At 37.1% G+C, this 26,729-nt stretch overlaps 2 protein-coding genes across 10 annotated transcripts in view; both read left to right on the top strand.

Annotated features, from left to right (window-relative positions):
* Window positions 1–12,661, top strand: part of LOC127450320 (serine/threonine-protein kinase/endoribonuclease IRE1-like) — an 80,376-nt gene extending 67,715 nt beyond the window's left edge. For 2 of the 3 annotated variants that reach the window (XM_051714323.1, XM_051714324.1), the window contains 5 exons: window positions 4,622–4,769; window positions 4,867–4,994; window positions 7,799–7,922; window positions 8,055–8,122; window positions 9,407–12,117. In XM_051714323.1, coding sequence (XP_051570283.1) covers window positions 4,622–4,769; window positions 4,867–4,994; window positions 7,799–7,922; window positions 8,055–8,122; window positions 9,407–9,763 — 825 coding nt within the window. In that variant the 3' untranslated portion in view covers window positions 9,764–12,117. Of the gene's footprint in view, window positions 1–4,621; window positions 4,770–4,866; window positions 4,995–7,798; window positions 7,923–8,054; window positions 8,123–9,406; window positions 12,118–12,533 lie in introns of those variants that run through there. The other variant, XR_007898945.1, reaches the window with a different exon arrangement.
* Window positions 12,662–12,896: 235 nt separating this feature from the next.
* LOC127450314 (sterile alpha motif domain-containing protein 9-like) lies at window positions 12,897–26,250 on the top strand. 7 transcript variants are annotated; one of them, XM_051714306.1, is made up of 6 exons: window positions 12,897–13,369; window positions 13,484–13,534; window positions 17,251–17,300; window positions 19,404–19,521; window positions 19,897–19,946; window positions 21,077–26,250. In XM_051714306.1, exons 5-6 carry the CDS (start codon window positions 19,943–19,945, stop codon window positions 25,672–25,674), a joined length of 4,602 nt encoding a protein of 1,533 aa, XP_051570266.1. In that variant the 5' UTR covers window positions 12,897–13,369; window positions 13,484–13,534; window positions 17,251–17,300; window positions 19,404–19,521; window positions 19,897–19,942; the 3' UTR covers window positions 25,675–26,250. The 7 variants fall into 7 exon arrangements, with proteins under 7 accessions (XP_051570266.1, XP_051570264.1, XP_051570265.1 ...); XM_051714304.1 differs by having other exon boundaries at window positions 19,401–19,521; XM_051714305.1 differs by having other exon boundaries at window positions 12,897–13,376; window positions 19,401–19,521.
* The last annotated feature ends 479 nt before the right edge of the window (window positions 26,251–26,729 follow it).

Here is a 26,729-nt window from a genome sequence, read left to right as displayed (position 1 = left end):
TCTTCATTTTGTTTTTCTTCAGCCATTCAGAGGTGGACTTGCTGGTGTGTTTTGGATCATTGTCCTGCTGCAGAACCCAAGTTCGCTTCAGCTTGAGGTCACGAACAGATGGCCGGACATTCTCCTTCAGGATTTTTTGGTAGACAGCAGAATTCATGGTTCCATTTATCACAGCAAGTCTTCCAGGTTCTGAAGCAGCAAAACAGCCCCAGACCATCACACTACCACCACCATATTTTACTGTTGGTATGATGTTCTTTTTCCAAAATGCGGTGTTACGCCAGATGTAATGGGACAAACACCTTCCAAAAAGTTCAACTTTTGTCTCGTCAGTCCACAGAGTATTTTCCCAAAAGTCTTGGGGATCATCAAGATGTTTTCTGGCAAAAATGAGATGAGCCTTAATGTTCTTTTTGCTCAGCAGTGGTTTTCGTCTTGGAACTCTGCCATGCAGGCCATATTTGCCCAGTCTCTTTCTTATGGTGGAGTCATGAACACTGACCTTAACTGAGGCAAGTGAGGCCTGCAGTTCTTTGGATGTTGTTGTGGGGTCTTTTGTGACCTCTTGGATGAGTCGTCGCTGCGCTCTTGGGGTAATTTTGGTCGGCCGGCCACTCCTGGGAAGGTTCACCGCTGTTCCATGTTTTCGCCATTTGTGGATAATGGCTCTCACTGTGGTTCTCTGGAGTCTCAAAGCTTTAGAAATGGCTTTATAACCTTTTCCAAACTGATAGATCTCAATTACTTTCTTTCTCATTTGTTCCTGAATTTCTTTGGATCTCGGCATGATGTCTAGCTTTTGAAGATCTTTTGGTCTACTTCACTTTGTCAGGCAGGTCCTATTTAAGTGATTTCTTGATTGAGAACAGGTGTGGCAGTAATCAGGCCTGGGTGTGGCTAGAGAAATTGAACTCAGGTGTGATAAACCACAGTTAAGTTATGTTTTAACAGGTGGGGCAAACACTTTTTCACACAGGGCCATGTAGGTTTGGATTTTGTTTTCCCTTAATAATAACAACCTTAATTTAAAAACTGCATTTTGTGTTTACTTGTGTTATCTTTGACTAATATTTAAACTTGTTTGATGATCTGAAACATTTAAGTGTGACAAACATGCTAAAAAATAAGAAATCAGGAAGGGGGCAAACACTTTTTCACACCACTGTGTGTGTCTCTGAATGATGACGACTAAGTGCAGCCGGTGCTAGCCAGACATCACTTCAGTCTTTTACAATGGACTTCAAAGGATGAACTGATGCCAACTCCAACTTTAAGACAGATACTTCATATGCCACTGCCTGAACCTTGGATTTAGAATGGACCCCACCAAACCTCACCAAAATGACCTGCCGGTTGAACTGCGATGCACCACATTGATCTCTGCCTGCATCACCTTTGTCTGTTGATGGACTAACTCTTGAAATGGAATACACAGACTATCATTTAATTGCCAACAAAAGCCTTCAACAGCCAAAAAACAAAGGACAATACATCTATGTGAACTTCTGCAGTTAATCCAAGATGGACTTCAAAGACATTAGTCATTAATCTTACAGTTCATAAAAAATCATTTTTTTTTTATTTTTTTTTTTGTTTTTGTTTTTTTAAAACACTGGCGCTTAACACTAACTTAGTTACTAATCTTAAACCATGACATGCACTGTACATAAATAACTAATATTGGCATTATAGTCATGCTGGTTAGCCAGAGGGGAACTGGCCCCCACAGTGAGCCTGGTTTCTCCCAAGGTTATTTTTCTCCATTAACCAACATCTTATGGAGTTTTGTGTTCCTTGCCACAGTCAACTTCAACTCGCTCACATGGAGTTATAAATACAATTATTTAATTATTTAATCAAACTACACAATGATGACTCTAAGACTTTATAGATATTACAGTTTCATTTTTTGTTAATGCATGATTTTCTGTAAAGCTGCTTTGAAACGATGCGTGTTGTGAAAGCGCTATACAAATAAAAATGACTTGAATTCCAAAGTAGGGGTGTCAAACTCAATTCCAGCCCGGGCCACATCGGCATTACATGTGCCCTCAAAGAGCCGGTTGAAAATGTATAAATAAATACATTTTATATGGCTAAATTTAAATATTCTGACACGTCTAAGTTGGGTCTCCTTTACAAAGTCTCCTTACTTCAATCGTTGTTCAGTCATCTCATAGAATTTATGAAGGCAATTAAAACCAGTTACATTTTCCTACAATCATTATAGGAGAACAGATTTTACACAGAAGGAAAACTGATAGCTTGGTCCACAATAATTATGAACATTTACCATAGTTCTTCCATACTATCCATAGTTTTAAATATGGTATGGTATTTAGCCATATATAAATTAGGTGTTTATTTTTTCACAGATGTTACTGTTAATATCATAATTTTCATCTGCATCCCAAATTCAAAATCAATGCTTGCGGTCAAATGTGAATTTCTATGCACAAAAAATGCAATATTATTAGTAATCGCATAGATACCAGATCACGTGCAGGTGCCACATTTTCAACCGTCCCTTTGAGGACACGCATAACACTGATGGCTGAAATTGAGTATGACACCCCTGATTTATATTGTATGTGCTTTTCTCACTGTACTTCTTGAAATGTTGAATTCTTTCTACTGTTTTGACTTGTTATTGGGCTCCATCTTATGATGTTTTTTTTATCCGGTCTGTTTATGCACGTGCGCACTCCTCAAAACCTGTAAGAACTCCCCCTATGTGTTTACATGCCGCATATGCCACGTTCTCCAGGGGGAAACCATGGTGTGTTAAACAGCTTTCTTAAAGGGGTCATGAAATGCTTTTTTTAATTGTTTTTGTATTTATTTTTTTAATAGTTTTATTATCTTCCCTGAGGTCCATTGATAATGTTAGTAAAGTTTTTTTTGTTTTTTTTTTTGTTTTTTTTTTACTTAAACAGTCATTATATAAACATATTATCATTTTCCACCCTCTTTCTGGCCCTCTGTCTGAACGCTCAGTTTTGGCCTCAGCTCCTCTAAACGTCAATGTAAACGCCCTCAGTTCTTATTGGCTAACATCGTACAGCCCCTCAAATACAGCCATATTTTAAATTCAATCGGTAGAGAATGAACAACCCCACAATATTTTAAAACTACATTTTAGGGTTTATACATAATGCATATCCAACACATTGTGTCCGTATATATTAAACTGTTAATCTCAAGCACAACTGTTATCACTCACACCCTGTCTACACCGGATGCGAGGGGCACATCGCGTCAAAAGCAATAGAACCCGTTATATTCAATGATGCCATCTACCATGGAAGCGTCAGTTGCAGCGCCTCACGCCAACAGTAAACAGGTGTCCATTCCATTTTACGCTGGTGCTACTACTGCCAACAACACGGTTTAGATAGTTTAGAAAGTTTGTGTTCGCGCCCGGTGTAATCAGCCTCAAGCAGTTGTGTCACGTCGCGTCAGTGGATGCGCCCAGTGTAGACAAGGTGTCAGCACCATAAACTATCAAACAGTCATGACATTTGAAATATTCATGAATTTAACTGTTTACTTATGTTGTTGATCGGGTCCAATAGTATTTTTAACTGCCCCATCCTTCAATGACCATTCCTTAGCAAAGCTTGAATCGTTTTATTACTAGTTCACAAGCAATCCACGCTGATATCAGTCAACTAAACATGCAGTACACGCTAAAATACGCCGATAGCACATCCACATTACGCACATACATAGTCCAAAGCACTCTGAAGACACACACATCCAGTTTTCAGTATCATCCTGCACTAAGGTGCACATCGCCAGAAACGCATAAAAACGGTCAAAGATGTCCATCTAGTGCATGTTTACATACACCAACAATTAAAAATAGCACAGATGGGTGAAAGAACAGTTTGTTGTGCAGTTTATGCACAAAACATCAAGAGGCAGAGCAGTAGGCCCATATCCTGCTCTCTCACGCTCTCTTTTCGAACTGACCCTCCAGTGGGCGGGGCCAAGGGTGTGAGGATGTAAAGCAGGTGTTGATGTTTTTGCTGTAGAGGCAGTCATTAATGAATGAGTACCCTTTGTGACATCACTAATAAGCAGATGTAGAGGAGGCGGCATTTTGGCAGTTTGGTTTCAATAAATGCTTTTATTGCATTGGGGATTAAGTTTTGAGTTCTAAAATTTACAGTATATTTTTCTAGTAGAAAGACCTCTTATATGTCAAAATATCAAGGAACATTTGATTCCTCATGACTCGACCCCTTTAAGCGGCATAAGGAAATCAGTGTTCTCGTTTACATTGTTTCAGAATGCCACTTTCTGCAAAAACCCTGGAATAAACACTTTTCTTAAGTGCATGTTAACATGGTCATTGTAATGTTGTATGTTGGGATACCACATAATTCCCAATAGTCAACCACAATCTAGCACACAAGTTACTGGAATGCTGAATAAAGAGGCCACAAAAGTGCTGAGCTTCTATTCCTGCCTCTCTCTCCCACCACATTCCTGTCTGTCTCTATTGCCCTGACAAGACATAGATATATCAAAAAGTTCATAATTATGTGCAACTAGCCCAGATTGTTTACTCTCAGTGGCCAGACAGACACAATTGCACTTCTCTCTGATATTTCAGACCTGCATGGTAGACATCTTCTCTGCAGGCTGTGTGTTTTACTATGTGGTATCTGAGGGCCATCACCCCTTTGGAAAGTCCTTGCAGCGACAGGCAAACATCTTACTGGGCGCACACTTGCTGGACTACCTACAGCCTGACAGACATGGTAGGACCAGTGCATGTCCACATCAGAACTCATTGTGGGACAAAGCATTTGTGATCTCACTGTTTGATTGTATGAATGTTTATGCCGTTTCATGCAGAGGATGTTGTTGCTCGTAACCTGATCGAGCAGATGTTGAGTATGGAGCCAGAGAAGAGACCCTCAGCAGACAGAGTGCTCAAACATCCTTTTTTCTGGAGCCTGGAAAAACAACTGCAGTTCTTCCAGGTTAGTTGGTTGGGTAGTAACTAGGGGTGTAACGGTTTATCGTGTCATGATCGCAGTTCAAAAATGTGATGATGCTCATCGTGGGGATTAGAGTTGTTTTTGTTTTGTTTTATTTTAAATTTGAGTAAATTAAAGCTTACAGAAATGTAATGGTAGTAACAAAGTGTATTAAATTAGCTTTGAAGCACCTTTGTTTTACTCCGTTACAAAAAAAGAAAAAAAAAAAGAAAAAAGTAGCTGTTTGATTCTACAGTATGTTTAATAATGTTTAATGAAAGGGTTGTTCATTTGGACTTAAAAATCTAATAATTAATTTTTAATGTATTTGTCAAAATGGGTAATTCTAAAAGTAATGCAAAAATAATGAGATTAGATTACTTATTGTTAATGGTTACATGATTAGTCGTAGTTTGAAATAAGTAGCGGATTACATTTCAGAAATTATCTATTTCACACTGGTTAGTATTTATTTATTTACACAGGTGGCTAAAAGTTTGGAATCATGTACATATTTTGCTCTTATGGAAAGAAATTGGTACTTTTATTCTCCAAAGTGGCATTCAACTGATCACAATGTATAGTCAGGACATTAATAATGTGAAAAATTATTATTACAATTTGAAAAAAATGTTCAGAACTTCTTAAACTACTTCAAAGAGTTCTCATCAAAAAATCCTCCATGTGCAGCAATGACATCTGTGCAGATCCTTGGCATTCTAGTTGTCAGTTTGTCCAGATACTCAGGTGACATTTCACCCCACATTTCCTGTAGCACTTGCCATAGATGTGACTGTCTTGTCGGGCACTTCTCACGCACCTTACAGTCTAGCTGATCCCACAAAAGCTCAGTGGGGTTAAGATCCATAACACTCTTTTCCAATTATCTGTTGTCCAATGTCTGTGTTTCTTTGTCCACTCTTACCTTTTCTTTTTGTTTTTCTGTTTCAAAAGTGGCTTTTTCTTTGCAATTCTTCCCATAAGGCCTGCACCCCTGAGTCTTCTCTTTACTGTTGTACATGAAACTGGTGTTGAGCGGGTAGAATTCAATGAAGCTGTCAGCCGAGGACATGTGAGACTTCTATTTCTCAAACTAGAGACTCTGATGTACTTATCCTCTTGTTTAGTTGTACATCTGGCCTTCCACATCTCTTTCTGTCCTTGTTAGAGCCAGTTGTCCTTTATCTTTGAAGACTGTAGTGTACACCTTTGTATGAAATCTTCAGTTTTTTGGCAATTTCAAGCATTGTATAGCCTTCATTCCTCAAAATAATGATTGACTGATGAGTTCCTAGAGAAAGCTATTTCTTTTTTGCCATTTTTGACCTAATATTGACCTTAAGACATGCCAGTCGATTGCATACTGTGGTAACTCAAAAACAAACACAAAGACTATGTTAAGCTTCATTTAACAAACCAAATAGCTTTCAGCTGTGTTTGATATAATGGCAAGTGATTTTCTCGAACCAAATGATCAATTTAGCATGATTACTCAAGGATAAGGTGTTGGAGTGATGGCTGCTGTTTAGATTTGATCAAAAATGACATTTTTCAAATAGTGATGTTGTTTTTTTACATCAGTAATGTCCTGACTATACTTTGTGATCAGCTGAATGCCACTTTGGTGAATTAAAGTACCAATTTCCTCCCGAAACAGCAAAATCTGTACATTATTCCAAACTTTTTGCCGCCAGTGTATTTTTAACAAGGTAAAAAACACATTGAGATTGAAATCTCTTTTGTAAGAGTGACCAGGCCAGGAAGGCAACAAAAAAATGAAACAAAAAAATCGGTTAATGACAATTGCGCTTATAGAAAACATAAAAAAATAACAATGGACATAGCCAAAAGCAATTTAATGGTCACAAACTGTTTTTTACAAGTGCTGTAAATTCATCTGATGATGCAAGCAAAGACAATCTTAAATAGTGCTGCAACTAACAACTATAATGATAATAGATGAATCTGTCGATTATTTTATTGATAAGTCGATTAATAGCATAAAGAAGCCAAAATTAGTTTTAATGGAAAGCATGTTATTCCACTCAACGTTCATCGGTAATGCTCGCCATGTTCGCAGTCTGTCACACTGCTGCCGCACACTAATACAATAGTTAGCTTGGGTTTGGCACTACATTTAGCAGCAAGCAGGGTGGATTAATTTCTGCCCCAATGGGTCTCAATGAGGACTCGTTGCAGTACCATATTTGACTACAGATTTCCATTGGAAAAATGAGGGGCACTGTGGAGTTGTCTTGGGAATGCTCGTAGCTATCATACAAAATGCACCGGAGGTTTCAGATACATTACGACTAAGAATAAAAACTTTTACTAACTTTTACCTGCTTTTATGTACGTGTCAGCATTCTGAACATATTTACGTATTAACAAATTAGATTAGTCATTTTATCTTATGACCCATGTTTTCAAGTGGGTTTATATTTTGGTGGGTCTCTGCCATATAGAGAAACCACAGCTGCAAAAAAAGAAAAAAAGTATACATTGTACAAAAAAATACATATAAGTACAATACAAGAGCACAGACACAACTAATTGATAGTGACAGTTGTAGACTATTTTCATTATTGAATCTTAATGTTTTTTTTTAAATAGTTACAACCCTTGTTTTAAGTTTTTCTGTTTATTTCCCCAGTTCTGTGCAAACACAGGGAGCAATCCAATGTCCAGTGTTGTTTTATCAACATAGCACAGAGATATTCATCTAAAATGAATCTCACAATGTTCTGTTTGAATGCTCGGTGGCAGCTGTGAGGTGACGTGTTTGTATGTTTTACGCTGTCTTATAGGATGTAAGTGATAGAATAGAGAAGGAGCCGTTAGATGGACCAATCGTGAGGCAGCTGGAGAGAGGGGGGCGGGTTGTGGTGAAAGGTGATTGGAGGGATCACATCACAGTGCCTCTGCAGACTGGTGAGTACTGACATTTCAATTATTCTTGACCGTTCTCTCATGATTGTCCAGTTTTATTTCTCTTTTAATCTTTAAACTGCAGCATTTGCTCTGCAAACCATGTGACTTAAATACCAAGTATTCTTCTTTCAGATCTACGCAAATTTCGATCATACAAAGGCGGATCGGTCAGGGATCTTTTACGTGCCATGAGAAATAAGGTGAGTTTACTAAATAGCATCAGTTTATTGATTTTCACTACAAACATCTTGTGATTATTGCAACATAATCAGAATACAGTGGCATGAAAGGCTTATTTGAGTCGTTCTTTATATGCGATGCCTCATCGACCTCATGACAAAAAAAAGAAGATATACATAAATAGAGCACATTACTAGTCCTGGCCGCCATATCGGAATTACTGTAATTAGGAGAGTTTCTGACTAGTAAATACCGTTCATTTCACTAGTAATGTACAAGTTGGAAACTTTTGAATTATATGAAAGCGCCAAGTTCTCTCACTTGTAATGAATTCCTTGAATTTGGTGCTGGAAAAAGTTCTTTTTATTCGGTGCCTGTATGAACCCTGTGGTGGAAATGATACTGTGGTGTGAATTTTCATGACTTGAATGACAGAAATCTCCTGTGATGCATGTACAGACACTGTTGGACAAATTGAAAAAAAATGAGTGAGTGCGAAAACCATTTTTAGATAAGAAAAACACTAATATAAACAAGTTAAACATTTAAATAAGATAATTGGCAATTGATTTATTGCCAGTTAGTAATACCAGGGTTCCCACGTGTCCTGTAAACCTGGAGTTTTCCAGTGCTGTTTTCCAGTCATTGAAAATTAGAAAAATACCTAAATGTCCTGGAAAATAATTATTTGACCTGGAAAAGAAAATGATATAATAGAACTGTTTGCTAACAATGTTTTTGTTAAATGTACAAAAACAAGGTAACGATCGGGACTCAGAATAGGAGTCAAAACACAAATTTGTATCATTTTCTCACTGCCGGCAGCTGTGCGTTGTGAAACAACGTCAACGGTTAACTGTCATGAATGAATCCCTGTCACATACATCTGCTGTCATCTCTGCTTTGCTCTGAAAAAATACTGTAGTTTAAGTATTGATATAGTACAAAATACGATTTTTTCTTCCCAACATGGCTGTTGTGTTAAATCACATTAATAATCACACTGAGCCATGTAGGAAACTACCTTTCTGGATGTGAGAAACTGCCATCAAAGCCACACAGAAATGTCAAAATAAAAGCTTGATTTAAATGGATGCATGTTTTTGCCTAAATATTACACTTGTTGGGCACATAAAATGTCCTGGAAAGTTGTGCTTTGAAAAGAGTGAGAACCCTGAATATGCATCAGCTCTAACAGAGCTTTTACAAACTATTTTGCAGTGTTTTATTTGAAAAAAAGGAAAAACTCATATTTGTCTTCCACACAGTTTTGCTCATTTTTATTTCCTCTGTATCCCCTGCAGAAGCATCATTACAGGGAGTTACCTGAGGAGGTGCAGGAGACGCTGGGCTCCATTCCAGATCACTTTGTGTCCTACTTCACCTCACGCTTCCCTCTCCTCCTGCTACACACACACCTGGCCATGCGCTCCTGTGCGCTGGAGCGCCCCTTCCTGCCTTACTACCACACCTCTGAACTGATCACACACAGCACACAGACTCCACCCACCCAGCACACCAGCCAATCAGTGCACTCAGACTTATCACCGTCCAATCAGACTGCAGCACCACCTCCACATGCATTGCCAAACACACAATCTGAAGCGTCAGTGTCACCTGAGCTGAGCACAGAGCACAGAATGACTGATGGGCACGTTTAAACGGACACGTTCCCCAGATGATCCGTCTCGCTGCCTTGATGCCGTCTGGGCCTGCAGTGCCCCGGCTGTGTCACTGCAGCGGTCAACATCCCATCTGAAGTGCCTTATGTGCTGGTTTCAGACAGCAGCTCTTGTGTGAGCGACCTGCAGGTTCTTTGTGAAGATAATGTGGAGGACGCTGGAGACTTTGAGTGGTCTGTCATGTGATCACTGGACGCTTTAGTCATTCCATATTTTTATTTTTTTGTTTTTTTTAAAGACTTTTGTAAAATATGGGCACTGTGATGCACACATTTGGAAGGTGAGGAATATTTTTATTGAACACTTGAAGTGAATGCAAGAAATTCTGTTGTGCAATGTTGGTGGGTGAACCTCACAAAAAAATGAAAGACTCATATTTCACCCTAAAAAAAAAAAAACAATGAAAAATTTAAAGAAAATTAAGACTATTTTAGGACAAATTATTTTCATTAAAATTATGCACATTATCCCAATAAATTCTCATTACCATAATGCAAAAAAAAGCTCATTCTTATTAACATAATGCATTTATTTTTAAACATAAACAGTTTAAAATTATTTTTATTCTCTATGCTCATTAGATGCCCACTATTGTAATGCAATTATTTTATTTATCTTTATAATTATTATTCAACTTTACAATTTACAATCATTGTTTTAATTTCTAAGCATAAATTAAAGGCAGAACAACAAATACCACCATGATGTAAAAATGCTTAACAGTTTAAATAATTATTTTTATTTATTTATTTTTTGTAACACCAATGAGAATTTGGCGGGAAATGTGCTTAACTCATGAAAAACAATGTCACAGTGCAAAAATCTTATTGGTCCAAAAAATAGGCTAAATGTCCTTTATGCTAAATGTAATTTCTTTCTTATCGTATTGTCATGATCTTGATAGGTTTTGTGAAATTCACCCTGGCTTTTCAAGCTGAGAAAGCATACTATTGAATTGATATTTTTGCACATATTTTGATCACTGATAATTGAAGTGGCCATTGTGCCTTTTTAAATGACACTGTGCTGTGTCTTGGTCCTGAGGTGAGGCTGTTTGCTTTTGCATTTGCTGCTGTTAACATCAGAATCATCTGTATCACATTACAGGTGTGCTCTCTTTTAAAGTTCCAGGTATACTATTATGACAAAATTCATTATCCTATGCTTATAACTTCAGTTATGCACTTTATATGTTGGCTTACTTTATTTCAACAAAATATGGCAAACAGGGTGAATTCATGACCTTGGATGCTGGATAGAGCTATTGTTTCATTTTTGCTTTTGGGTGATTCTCTGAAATGGTTCTTACAAGAATACATGGAAAAAAATAATATTTTTTGTTTTGTTTCAAATAATTAACTCAGAAACTATGAACTGATGTCAGGAAATACATAAGAGAGGTTTTATTACAAAGCGCCATCAAGATCGTTCATTTAGATCTTACAAAGCATTATAACAAACCACATGCAGTTTTGAACTGAAAGATTTCAGACAGAGCTTTTATAATGTTACACGTTTTTATAATGTTCTATATATATTATAAATGGCACGTTTGGAGAAAATGGATTAAAATACAATGCCTTTTTTACATGTAGTGTTAATAAACGCTGCCATTGTGCAAAGCCATCCATGCCTTTTTTTTTTTTTTTTTTTTTTTTTTTAAAATCAACCACTGGAATGGATATTTATGATCAGGAAAACCATACAGTTTGTACATACACCTGACTCAGGCCCTAGTTTATGTCATTGCAGTCTACTATAGAGTACATAAAGACAGAATAGGGTGCTTTGTAAAGTATGGACTCTGTGATGCACACATTTAGAAGGTGAGAAAAAAATTTGTTTAATGTCTGAAGATGACGCAAGAAATTCAGCTGTGCAGTGTAGTGGGTGAACCTCACAAAAACATGGCAGGCTTCTATTTCAGATGGGTCAACATAATCATTCTCTGTTATAACTCTTCACTTACTGTTTTCAGTTCTGTTTGTTGTTTGAAAACATTTGCATTTTTGAGCCAGGGGTTCATGGGTGGGCAATGGGTTTTTAGAGTAGCGTTTTCGATTTATTATAAGGTCTGTGGTATAGATTACTTGAAGAAATTTTACAATAAGTGAACTGACTTATTTACTGGGCATACACATAGATGAACATAACATGTGAGTGTCTTTGCAAGTAAAGCACTGGACACTTTTTCTACATTGTAAGTGGACCTCTCTGGAAAAAATAAAAGCTCTTGCATGGGTAGTATTTTAGTGGACTGTAGAAATGATCAGGGCTATCAATTTAATGTGTTAATTTACTACAATGAATTATTAAAATAAATATTTTGCTGATATGTGCTTTTGGGTGCTCTATACTTGCTGTAGCCTAAAAAAAAGAAAATGGGTGATTGACATGACAGTCTAATTTTGTGTACAAAGTCACAAATATAAATATGGCTAGTCAATATTTTGTTAAATATTTAAATAAGGCTATTAAATGATTTGTTTAAAAATAATTATCTTTTAAAAATCTATAAAATTACTGATGAAGGTCTCAGACCGAATAATAAATAATAAAAAATCTCAAGCTAAATGACAGTGTGTGGGATTTTTTCTATATATATATATAAACACATTTTAAATACCGCATCAGCTCTAACAGAGCTTTTACAAACTATTTTGCAGTGTTTTATTTGAAAAAAAGGAAAAACTCATATTCGTCTTCCACACAGTTTTGCTCATTTTTATTTCCTCTGTATCCCCTGCAGAAGCATCATTACAGGGAGTTACCTGAGGAGGTGCAGGAGACGCTGGGCTCCATTCCAGATCACTTTGTGTCCTACTTCACCTCACGCTTCCCTCTCCTCCTGCTACACACACACCTGGCCATGCGCTCCTGTGCGCTGGAGCGCCCCTTCCTGCCTTACTACCACACCTCTGAACTGATCACACACAGCACACAGACTCCACCCACCCAGCACACCAGCCAATCAGTGCACTCAGACTTATCACCGTCCAATCAGACTGCAGCACCACCTCCACATGCATTGCCAAACACACAATCACAAAGTGAAAAACTGTGTGAAAAGTATCTAAAATAATTTTTTTATAATAATAATAATATTAATAAAATCTATATTTTGCTTGAAATATGATCTTTATCAACTGGTGTGTCTGTCCGGTGTAATCGTCCTTCAATTTAAGCTACTTTAAATAATAAGTAGCCAATAGTTCTATACATTTTATTAAATTACATGGCCTTAATTTTGAAAAAGATGGTTACGTTCAAATTAAAATGGAAATCGCTCTAAAAAAGTAGAGGTTTTACCTGCCCCACCGCAGGGATAAGCAGCATATCTAAGTACGTTTTTGCTCAAATATTTTTCTAAATCTTTCTGTTTTTCTCCACAATTATGAAATTATCTGGCTTGTCACGTTTAAAAGGCTGGCGTTATGATTGTTAAAAAATTAGCGGGAAAATGTCACTCTCATCTTCAGGAAAACGAAAGTTATGATCTCACGCGACTCCAGAAGCAGTGAGACTGCAGAAGAACTGCTCAGAGTTTTGATGCTCTACAATGACTGAAATATTTTCGTTTATTGGGTACGAGGTGTGAGTTACTTATAACCTTACAATTTACCGTGTTATATTTGATGTACATTGGCATTTACACATTATGCAAATGTTTGTCTCAATTTTGAATATTTATTTTCATAGTTTGTGTCGTGGATGTGTCTTCTGAAGTTCGGAACCCCAGACGAAAACTGAGTGAGTAGATTTTTTTAAATAGCATCCAAACTTAAAATATTTTGCCACTGCAGAATAGGGGGACTTTCTATCTTTAAATTTAATGTTGAAGTTGGACAAGATAGACTGGCGAGACATTCTAAAACGCTAAATGTTAATCTTGTAATAAACATTAGCAGCATACTGCCAAAACAACGACACCGTATTCCGAGGGGAAGACAAGATGCTACAGTAGCTGTACGCAACTGTTACAGTATTTATAGAAGGACTTGAAATGGGAGATGGAGTCCGAGCAGTGACGCAGTTCATGTTAAAATTGGTTACATTTTAAGGGAAATACAGAGGATTTCTCTCTTCTTTCCGTTCTGTTTCCGTTGTGGTTGCGCGATGCTCTCCAGATTAATTATTTAGCAGAGAAGGGGCACTTGTATTAAAATGAATTGGAGAGATTGGAACGGTCCACGGATGTAGAAAATGAAGTCCCGCCTTACAGGTAAAAGAGCCAATCACCTTTTAAATACAGACAACGCCTGTCAATCAACTCGAGAACGCGCATGTGCACTAGTTATTCAAGCCGGGAAATTTTTTTTTTGTGTGTGTTTGTTTTTTGTTTGTTTTTTTTAGCATAATCTGAGGTAAATAAGAACAATTTATGATACCAGTGTTGTCAGATTTTACTGCTGATTTAAAATATTTTCTTTGATCGTAATCTTGACCGACCGTTTTTGAGATTTCGGTCTTTGCCCGTTCAAACAGATAGGAGCTGCACTTATATGTCGCTTGTTTACATAGAAAAACAGCTTCCCTGGAGCGTTCTAAAAATGGCCGCCGAGTGGAATGACTTGATAAAAAGACGTTGATGCCGTCCTTAAGAACAATGTGCATTTACTTTTAAATTGTAGCTGGTGAACGAGAAAATGTGTATTCTGTCATTTACCTTTAATTCTGTTACAATTTTTATGTATTAGATGTATAACCATCAATTGTATTCATGTCATGTATCCACGTTCTTATACTGATCCTTTGTATTATGGCGATGTACTATGCAAAGTACATCGCCATATGTCTGCTGCTATACAGTATGTATAGACAATATCTCCTTATGTCGTTAAACCGGGGGCCTCTCGATACAAACTTTGAATTAGAAGTCTTCTTTCAAGTTAAAGGTCGCAGAGGAGTTTAAAGATTCGACAGTCGAACAAAAAGCTCTCTGTCTCTCTCTATCTCTGAATTTATGACTCACATCTGCGGAGTTGCTTTCTTCACATATCTTGACCATTAGTTTCAGACCCGAGTGACCTAACAGCCGTTCGATTGACCTCTCACTTTAGGTTCACATTGTTCGCTTTCTCATCTAGGCACGAATCAGACATTCTGTACTTGTGAATAAACAACACCTTGCTATTTGCACTGAAGGGAACTGAGGAAGTACTAATACATAAACCGAGCTATATACACCGATCAGCCACAACATTAAAATCACCTGCAAAATATTGTGTAGTTCCCCCTCTGTCCTGCCAAAACAGCGTCAAACTGCATCTCAGAATAGCATTCTGAGATGATATTCTTCTTACCACAATTGCACAGAGCTGTTATCTGATTTAACTCTAAATTTACATTATTCTTAACTTGTTTTTTCTTATTCTTGCTTCATCTATTAGATAATACAAAGTTAATACAATATCTAGTGTATATTAGGTTTATTTTTATTGATTTTAACAACCTTTTTATATATATATCATTCCTTCTGCAAATTCTTTTATATTCTGGAAGCATTATGCATCAGTAGCATATCAAGACAGAAGGTTAGCATGTACAGAATGATGATGCATCGTCCGACATATTATTAGGACAAGTAAATAGAAACATTTTCTAATCTAGTTGACATAGTACTATATAAAAAAAATTATGAAAAGGGCCATCTTACCCCACTACTGATGACTCCTTTCCTGAGACAATAAGCCCCCCAGGGTAATGGTGTTCCAGCTGTCGTCTGGTTTAACAGAATGTATGAAATACATCTGATATCATTCTTTATAATGTATTTTTGTCACTTAATGTGAAATACTAAATATTCTATAATGTATTTTCACAATTTAGTTGAATAATTGACTAACTAAATAATAACTGGCAGTTGTGGCTCATGACGACATTTTACAGTATGGGGCAGATTCTTGCTCGGAGCTCTATCGGTTATGTATGACCACAAGGAAGTTTAACATTATCACACTATCGTGTTTACTGACAGCAGGTGTTGTGTCCTTGTGACTCATGTAGTCAAATACCTGAAAGAATGACTATAATGAGCCATGCATTTTGAATCTACAGCATACTGCGCTACCAGTGTAGTCCGATTCCTGAACAAATGACCCTTGTGAGCCGGTTTTTCAATAAATAAATAAAAAGACCATGACCAGTGCAGTGCTGTTCCCAAAAGAATGTTTTAGTGAATTAAAAACACTTATGCATTAGTCTGAGCGGTTACTGAATGAATCTTAAATACTGAAAGTTTCGAAATGATATTAGAACTGTTACTGTTATGTTATGTATCAGGCTTGTGAGACTTCAGTCAGGCAGTGCAGTTACTGACTGCTTGTTCATATAACAATGTGTAGTTCAAGATACAAATGAGTTTTCTTGTAATCAGTGGAATTTCATAAAATAATAAATTAATTCATGAAATACATGAAATCACATTTAAGTTTGTTTAGAACTTTTATTTATTATATAGTTAGGATCAATTATTGGATCAAATTTATGCCTCTATAAATGTATTTCTAATTTGTGATATCTGCTCTAATGAAATCTGAAATCATTTGTCAACAGGTTGTTGAGGGCAGTAAATGAATTAACTGCATTTCTCATTTCCAAATAATTCTTCCTGTCAAGTTGTCAAATTCCTTATGATTCCCAACCCTATTTACATTTGACCATTCATATGAACAACTGCATTAACGCAACGCGCAATCACTCATCACAGAGCATGTGAGCGCATAAACATGAGCATTCAAATGCAGCTGTCAGTCTGTATCAGGGTTGGGCAAAATTCTGAGTTTCAGAATTGGAATTTGAATTGAATTAGCCACACTCAACAGAAAATTGGAATTTCAAATCAAAATATAGTGAAGTGAATAATAGTATGTGGAATTTAAGAAATGTAAGTCACACAACACAGTTATTTATGTGACAGAAATAATTAAGTTATTATTTTTGACCAATTATGCCTGTTTATTCCCCAATAGGTAGAATTTATTATTATTATTATTATTATTATTAGACATGTTTCTCTAAACTAACTAAAATTAACAGCCATCAAAACAGATTTCAATTTTGCAATACAGCATCAGTGATGGTTTTTAGATAACTTCTAAATAAATATTTCAAAATTTGAATCTATTGATTGTGTAATGTATTTAGTAAATTAGAGCTTTCCGGAAAATGAAGTATTGTTCCACCATGGTCCATAAAATGGAAATGTATTAAATGTAATACACATTTTTTTATGTGGCATTTCAAACATATTTGATTATATTTGATTAGATTTATTATTGATTACTAATACTGTGCAAAGTAATGTGTAAATAGTATGCATGCTTCATTTTTCATTAAATTATTTTTTAACTGTTTAATATTATGGGTATCTCATGTAAATTTATATAAGAAATGCATAGATGATGAATATATTGCTGACTTCTCCAAAAAGGGTCTACTCTAACAATGTAATTTCTGTTTTTCAGTGGAAGATGTCTAAATTTGTAAATGATTCTTAGAAGCTAATAAATAATGGGTAAGTTTAACATTGTTTTTCAGTTCTTATATACATGGAGAGCAATATGCTTTCTGTCTTAAACTAATTACATCACATTATTACTCACAACATAAACACTTATGAGGAAAAGACAACAAATTAATAGCCGTAACAACAAAATTAACTACAGCACTATAAATAAAACCTTACAAATGATTAAACAGTGTAACTATATTATTCATGCCCCGGTGATGAATAGGGGAGTAGGGAGAAACATTTTGAGTAGGCTAATTTCAACTCAATAACTCCCTGCTATGCTTGTTGGTTTGACTAAATTTGTTTTATAATGTAATAGAAAAGCTGCACCGAGATTACTTGTCATTTTACTTGTAATAATTTTTTGCAGTGTAATGTTTCTGGAAGTACCCCATATGGTGTATACGGTAACAAGTTAGTACACGGTAACAGTAACAACGTTTTACTGAAAAATCTAATGTATTATTAAAAACTAAATCTATCAATATTTATACATTTTTTTTGAGTTTCATTCCATTTTGATTCTACTTTCTTACATTCAAATTGCAATTCTACATCCTGTTTGCTACCTCAATTTCAAATTCAGGAATTTAATTGTTATTGAATTGCCATTCTTTTTTCAATTCTAAATGGTGCACAACCATGGTTGGTACTCCATACTATTGATAATATAGAAATACCCAAAGTAAGCCTGAAGTACCAACAGAACTAAGTGTTAAAAAATGTATCTCATTTATCATAACTAATCAGATCAGGATATAGAACATGAGGATGTAAATCTACGTGTTAAAATTGATGTTCTTCATCCAGGTTGGAAAATTGTATAGTTTGATGAGTAGTGTGAAATGCCAGCAGCCATATCACCCTGTAGCTCTTGCTTGATTGCCCACTACAGCTAAGCAGGGCTGAGCCTGGTCAGTTCCTGGATGGGAGACCTCCTGGGGAAAACTAAATGTTACTGCTGGAAGAGGTTAGGGAGGCCAGCAAGGGTGCTCAAGCTGTGGTCTGTATGGGTCCTAATGCCCCAGTATAGTGACGGGGACACTATACTGTAAAAAGACCCCATCTTTTGGATGAGACGTTAAACCAAGGTCCTGACTCTCAGTGGTCATTAAAAATCCCAGGGCACTTCTTGTAAAGAGTAGGAGTGTAACCCCGGTGTCCTGGCCAAATTCCCCCCATTGGCCCTTGTTAATCATGGCCTCCTAATAATCCCCATCAATTAATTGGCTGTATAACTCTACTCTCAACTCTCCACCAATAGCTGGTGTGTGGTGAGTGTACTGGCGCACTATGGCTGCCGTCGCATCATCCAGGTGGATGCTGCGCACTGGTGGATGTTGAGGAGATTCCCCCTATACTATGTAAAGTGCTTTGAGTGCCTAGAAAAGCACTATATAAAAGGAATTATTATTATTATATTATTATTAAAAGCGTTCAGGTTTACACTCCCGGACAAAAAAATGGGCCAAGCCCAAAATGGCAAAACAGGGGTTGCCATCAGAAACCGCATAGCTGGTCTGTGTCAGGCCAGTTGTAGCTATTTTGAAGTGTACAAGACCCTAAAGGCAGAGAAGATCCCTATTTCTCTATAAGCTATTAAGAGGATAGGTCAATGCTTTGAAACAACAGGTGATGTTGCCCGAAAGAAAGGATCTGGAAGGCCCAAAGCCTCTTCGTGCAGGGACGACCACCTGCTGAAATTTACAGTCCTCAAAGACAGGGAAAAAAGACTTAAAAACCTGTCAGCAGAATTCAAAATCTGCGTTAGATAACCCTTTGGTTATTGTTGAAAGAGTCTTGTTTTCCGAGGTCTTGAATTTGTGAGGGCTTTTTTTTCATGTCTTTGAGAACTGTAAATTTCACCAGGTGGTCATCCCTGCCAAGAGGCTTTGGGTCTTCCAAATCCTTTCTTACTGGCAACATCACCTGTTGTTTCAAAGCATTGACCTATTCCTTATTTCTCTATCAGATATTAAGATATTTTCTCTGCCTTTAGGGTCTTTTCAACTTCAGAATAGCTACAGTTGGCCTGACGCAGACCAGCTATGCGTTTTTTGACAGCAATCCCTGCATGATATTTGGCTCTTTCTTTTTTTTTAGAAGATTTTCTCTCTCCTTCACCTTGGAACTCACAACACTGCATATTGTAGATCTCTCCCTGCTCTGTCACTCCTGGTTCCATTGATGAGCTTGTTATCAGGCCTTTGATGGGCTGCATCAGGTATGACTAAACTTTTAAGAAAAAAAAAAAATCCAGAACACATTTTTGGAAAATGTTGTTCACCCAGAAATGTGTTAGTTTTCATTTTATACCAAACATTTTAATCATTTTCATGATTTTACCATTGCATACAGGAAGACTACATAAGTGAATTTCCCTTTTTCCAGCTTTTTCCCAAACAGTTCACTGCAGCAAAATTTAATGAGAAAATGGTGATTTGTTGTAGAGACCATTAAAAGCTTAATGTTTTGCCATTTTGGGCTTGGTCAGTTTTTTTTTTTTTTTTTTTCATGAATACCAGATCAAATACAGATGAATATATTGCTGACTTCTCCAACAAGGGTCTACTCTAACAATGTAATTTCTGTTTTTCAGTGGAAGATGTCTAAATTTGTAAATGATTCTTAGAAGCTAATAAATAATGGGTAAGTTTAACATTGTTTTTCAGTTCTTATATACAGAATTTATTAGTGCTGTCAGCATTAACGCATGTGATTAATTTACAAAGTTTAACATTTTAATTGCGATTAAGAAAAATGAACACATTTACTGTTAATACAGTATTAGCCAACACTTCTTGGGAGGGCGGAACCTTTGAAATGTGTCTACCTGGAGGCATTACACTAACGGACACACCACAAACACACAGGAGAAAGGAACTCTTAACGCTATTTGATGTACAAAAAAGCCTAGATGTGACCTATGTAAGGTGTGTTTTAATTACCACAGAAGCACGTCAAGTCTTAACTATCACCAAAACGCATAATGAGACGTTTTTGTCTGCAAGCGTGGAGATCAAAGTGGAGTTTAACGCTGACATTGACACACTAACGCGAATCATGAACACAGCTTCACAGTTGCTGTAGGAAAGTGGATAGCCACAGTCTACCAGCTGATTAATATTGCGGAGGATGAGAGTTTAAGTGATTTAATGCCTATAGCAATGAATAAAATGGTCTGCACTTATATAACGCTTTTTTTAAACTTAGCGGTTCCAAAGCACTTTACACTGTAATTTATTCACGTACACACTCACACACCAATGACAGCACAGCTGCCATGCAAGGCACCAGCCTGCCATTGGGAACAACTTGGGGTTCAGTGTCTTGCCCAAGGACACTTCGGCATATGGAGTCATGTGGGCCAGGAATTGAACCGCCAACCCTGCGATTAGTGGCCAACTCGCTCTACCACCTGAGCCACAGCCGCAATAAGCAACCTATGTGGGCACTAGTTCTTTCAATAAGTCAAATTCCCACTTAGACTTTTGAATTGGTGCTATTTTATAGCATTTCTATCTTTATACTGTGAAAGGCTTTGTTTGGAAAATTTTAATAAACATCATATTGTTACATATTGTTTTGCTCTCTTTCCTAAAATGGAAATAAATGCATTTTGACAGGAAAAGAAGTATATATATATATATATATATATTTATTTTATAATTATTAATCGCAATTAAAAATTGTAATCTACTGACAGCACAAATATTTATTTAAAAAAGTAGTTTTGATTAATATATTTTGCCTTCATCTCATCTTGATCTGGTTTACAGAAAAGCCAGAGAATTCTCCAATTGAAACATGGACCGAGTCTGTGGTGAGCGACTGGTTAAGGTCAATAGAAATTAAAGAAACATACATTGAAAAACTTCATGAAGAGGAAGTAAATGGTCGAATCCTTCTTGAAATCTCAGAGGAATTTCTGAAAAGAGAGACTGGAATTAAATCTGGGCCTGCACTTTTAATAATCAATAAAAGAGATGAGTTAGTTAATTTACAAAGAGCTCAGAAAAACAAGAAACATGTTCATTCACACAAACAGACTACTGGAAAAAAAGACCACAGAGCGACTGCACGTGATGATGACACAAGAACTGAAATCAAGGAAAAGATTAAAGAAGATACTTTAGCTGTTAGAAAAACAAAGAGAGATACAAAACCACGACCTTTTGGCAAGGAAGGTGTTGATTTTACATATGTCAAAAATGATGTACTCTTCCCAGAATCAGGGGTTATTGATCTCATTAATCCATGCCATGAGTACAAGTCATTTGCCATTGCAGCAACACTGGACCGCCAAAGACTACAGGCCAAGTTTGCGAACGAAGTGTTCGCATTTGCTACGGGGTGCATGAACATTCGTTCAAATGGCACAATACATTTTGGTATCATGGACAGTAGAGAAGATAGAGATGGCACTAAATATGTACATGGTGAAATCATTGGCATTCCAGTTGAGGAAAAGGACATGTATACTGATGCATTAGATCACATGGAAAAGAGTTTCAAATCAGATAAAGAACTTGTACGACAATGTATTCGTCCACCTCAGTTCATTCAAGTAGTTTCTTCAAACAGCAACGAGGAGCACCATGTGGTGGAGGTTGACATTGAGCCCTCAGTGAGCATAGTGAGGAATAAGGTGTTCTCTGTTTGCCTACCAAACTTCAATGAAAAAGCTAACAAAGTTCATTATGAAAAAGAAAAAAATTATTGCAGAGTGGGATCTAAAACAGAACCGGTGGATGACCTGAATGAGTTCTACCAACGGGTCAGGTTCCGAGATACTCAAAGAGAAGAGGCAGAGGCAAGGCATACTTTTACAGCCCCAGAACTGTGCCAGGACCTGGGGAAAAAGCTCATCATGCTCATGACAAGTGGAAAGAAAATAATGGACAAGGACAAGTGGCACATACTTGTTACCAACCCATTTCAGGAGAAGGATATACAACGCATTGATTTCCTGCTGAACATGAACATTTTCTGTGTGTTTGAATTTGATCCAGATTCCATGGTGTCTGGGTTATGCCACGAATACCAAAAACACCATGCAGTAAACCTCCATTTCCTGCAGAATTACAAAATTCCCAGTGGTATGAGTATCAGAGAATTTGAAAGTCACTTGCACTTGTTTGATCAAACCAGCTGGATATTTTGCAATGGGCGAAGTGATTTCAAAGGCAATGAGCCTCCCTGTGATGAGAAGACTTGGGTTAAAACAAAAAGAACCCTCCTTAAAGATTGTGTGTCATTGATCTGCAAAGATATGTTGCCCAAAGGAACTTTTCAAGTGATCTTCCTTCTCACTGCCCCTGTTGACACACCTTTCCTAAACACTTTCTACGAGTTCATCACTGACATGCAAGGACATGAAGACATCATCTGCCTTGCAGAATCAGAAGCAAACTTCAAGAAATGGCAGGCCTTTGCTTTACAATCCTGTGACATGGAGACAGTGAACAATTCCAGTGTTGTGGGTATGAAAATAAGTCACATAAATGCAACCCTTCAAAGTATCCAGCCTGTCAGTATTCGGTCCACAAAGAGGTTACCAATCTATGTTAAAGGGGAGTGCTGTCTTGACAAACGTGAGGAGGAAATTAGATGTTCACTGGAGATTTTGAGTGTCAACCACTGTGAAGAAACTAGTCCTGAATTTGTTGACTCTGAGAAAGACAAGATAGAGCAGCAGTTTTACCATGGAGGCAAAGTAACTTGGATGAACCTCTGGCTTGCAGACCAAAAATACATTGGGGAGGTTATTCAAAGAGATGCCTTTCATGACGTCACCAAATTTGTGAAAGATTCTCCCAAATGGGGTTTGGACCAGACTCCCATCAGCAGTATCAACATATACCATCATCCTGGCAGTGGTGGTAGTACAGTGGCCAGGCAGGTACTGTGGAACAACAGAAAGGACTTGAGGTGTGCAGTTGTGAAAACTTCCTACCCAGCAACTGTTGTTGCAGAAGATGCTGTTTGGTTTCGTGAGTATGAAGAAAAAGATCCCCAAAAATGCCTCCCAGTGCTCTTGCTATTTGAAGACTGTGATCAAGAGTACTTATACGATGTAAAGAATGAACTGGAAGTGGCTGTCAATACCAAGAAAATTGCACGTGGAACCCTGTGCTTCATTATGCTGTGCTGTCAACGATGCCACAATCCTGAGAAAATGTGCAAGAAAGCACCTCTACAGAATGTTCCTGTAACTCATAAACTTTCAAAGCAAGAGAAAATGCAATTTTCAGCAAAACGTCAAAAGCTTGAAAAACAATTCCAGCCAGAATTTATTCTGACATTTGTCCTGATGAGTGAGGAATTTGAGAGCAACAAAATTGCAGCATATGTTAAAAAGTTTGTCACACATTTACTGCAAGGCATTGATCATGCATCTGTTGTTACTCAGCTTGTGCGTTACGTGGCATTACTCAACACTTATGTGCAAAACTCTTTTATCTCTCGTTCACATTGCGAAGAGGTGTTGGCGCTGTCCATCCACATGGATAGATTTCGACAACATACCTTTGAGACATCTCTTAGTGATCAAGCTAAATTGGTATTGATACACTTGAAAGATGAAAAGTCCCACATTGAGTGTATCAGAATCATTCACCCACTGGTTGCCAAGGAAATCCTCCACCAACTTTTGGACGACAAACAGCAACAAAGTGATATTGCTTTGGATCTTCTTAACAATGAGGCGCTTTTTGGGCACAGATTTGGTAAATATGATTACATGAAGTTTTTGCGAGATCTGTTCATGAGACGCTGCAAAATCATCAAAGGTGATAAGCATGACAGCTTTTTCTCCCCGCTCATTGAGCATGTGGCAGACAAAGAGTGTTCAGATAAAGCTATTGAGCTTCTCAAAGAGGCTTACAAAAGATTCGACAAGGATGCATTTTTTGCTCAACAACTAGCTCGTCTCAATTACAGGCATGAAAGATTCGAAGATGCAGAGTATTGGGCAGAAATTGCAGCAACAAAAATGCCAAAGAATTCCTACATCCTTGATACCAGAGGCCAGGTGTACAGATGGTGGTTCTCAGCAAAATGCAAAGCCTTGGACAGTGTTAACAAAACTCCTGAAAACACAACAGATGCAGTCAAAACTGCTCTAAAAGCTATTGAATGCTTTAAGGCATGTGAGGAGGCAGCAATTTCAGACAATGAGACAATGAACAATGCTGGGTTTTTTGGAGTCATCGAAGTGGGATGCAGCTTGCTGAAGCTAATTGCCTCTCTTCACGTGTTCTCAAACAGAAATGATTTCAAATATGTAAGATACCTGCAAACAGACTTTGTCCCTGAAGAGATTGAAAAACCATGGGAACAGTTTCATAGTGAGCTGAAAAACCTTCGAGTCATAATGCTGAAGGCATTGGAATGGATTTCTGAAGACTTGAGCTACTTCCAGACTGACCTGGTCACAGATGAGGAGAAGACCTCTGAGAGGACCATACTGAATCCCAGGCACTGGCTGGTTAGTAAGTCTTCTGTTTATGGCCAATATTTCTGCACTGCTTACCATTGCAATGTCAAAAGCCAAGCCAGCTTAACTCCTCTCATGAAACAGATGATGATTTATCAACATGGTGGTGGAACCATTACTACCATTTTTTCCCACCTAACAGACCAGAAAGACAGTGATGCTGTCAGTCACCGCCTGGAGCGCATTATTTCATTTTACCCAAGCAATCCTAAGAGTGCAAATATGCCACAGGGTGACATTGTCAACTACATAGCATCACACTTTGCCTTAAGTTGTGTCTCAGCTCAATCTTCTAAAGTAGCTGCATTCCAGGATCTACAGAAGCTGAGTCTCCATTTTCCTAATGACAGACAGAGATGCTTGTCCAATGCTCTTTTCTTACTCGTCTTACTTTGGTGGCCAGAAGAGCATGACAATGAAGTGGAGAAAGAACAAAAATATGAAACTGTTCTCTCTGCTGTTGAACACCTCCAGAGAAACTACGACAAGAAATTGAAGGACATCCCGCAAAGGAAAAAAAGAATATACACACATTTCTTCCTGAGCAATGGGGTTGGATTTCAAAAATATGTCCACAAGAGCAAGGTTGAACAGATCACAAAGCAACCCTCCGTTTCAGAGAAACGTCTGAAGTGGTTAAGTGGAGAAGTTTGGAAAATGCCAGAAATTTCTAAACTGCTCAGACGTGTCACAGGCTGGACGGAGGATGAAAGAGTATATCTAGAGGGTCCCAAAACAAGGTTTCGCATCCCAGCTCTTAATATATCCTCAGTACCCCACAGCAATGAGAATGTCACCTTTTACCTGGGCTTCACTCTGAGAGGACCGGTTGCATACAACATTACAGTAAGAACAGTCAAAACTGCAAGTACACCATAATAAGAAAGAAAATGGTTACAGTTCTTAGATAACAAACATCATGCTTTGACTTTAATGGCCCAGGATCTTCAGGGTGCTTGTGCAAATCACTTCAGATCCAAGACAAGAAAATTTAAGATTGCAGATTAACAAGTATAGTCCTGTTTGGCTGGAGTCGTTTTCATTATTGATATAAAAAGTAATTTTTGCTATAAAATAAAATTAAAAAATATTTATGTTGCTCTATGTAGTGTAATGTCACTTACAGTTATCATGTTTTTTTTCTCTCTAAAAAAATAAGTAGTGAAAATAGTTTCTGTCAAATATTATGAAGGCTATAAATGTAAAAACATGGGATTACATTAAGTCTCAAGAAAATGATGTCTTTCTGTGTAAAACTAGGAAAGATGTTTTCTGTAAACTGATTGTGGAGAAAATAAAAACCTTATAAGATAGAAGATGACATTTTACTAAATATCTGCTCTTCACGCAGATAACAGTTTCCATTTTATATTATTTAATGAGGTCCCCCCCCCCATATAAATTCTGAAGAATTAACATCTTATTGCATGTTGATGCTTTGTATAAAAAATAAAGACATTTCTAATAAAAATTTTGAAAGTGTTCGGAAAGTGATTATTTACATACCTGCAAGAATGTGAAGTAGCATGTTGAAATCTCCCCAGCAAAGAGTGGCCTGAATTAAATCAGTAACAATGACATTTGAAGAATAAATCGTTAAAAAATACAGTATTAATAGTTTAGTATTTTTCTGAAATTGTGTTTTACGATTGGTTTAATTTCACATATGTATTATTTTACTCCTCGCACTTAGTAAATGCACTTTTATTCTATATTCTTTTTTTTTTTTTTTTTTATAATAATAATAAATAAAAAAAAATCAATAAAATCACTCACTCTGCTCGGATGATGATGAGAAGTCAGCAGCAACCCAACGGTTAAAAGGTTCATGTCAATTTAAGAGTCTTTGTGCAATGACTTGCGTGATCTGGAGAGAAACATTTTTCTCTTTTTCGTCCGAATATATTATTATACATGCTAAATTATATTGTCAA

The sequence above is a fragment of the Myxocyprinus asiaticus genome, chromosome 13 (assembly GCF_019703515.2).
Source record: "Myxocyprinus asiaticus isolate MX2 ecotype Aquarium Trade chromosome 13, UBuf_Myxa_2, whole genome shotgun sequence".
In the NCBI taxonomy this organism is placed as follows: domain Eukaryota; kingdom Metazoa; phylum Chordata; class Actinopteri; order Cypriniformes; family Catostomidae; genus Myxocyprinus; species Myxocyprinus asiaticus.
The sequence above is the reverse complement of the archived record's forward strand: the minus strand, read 5'-3'. Positions and strand labels throughout refer to the sequence as shown.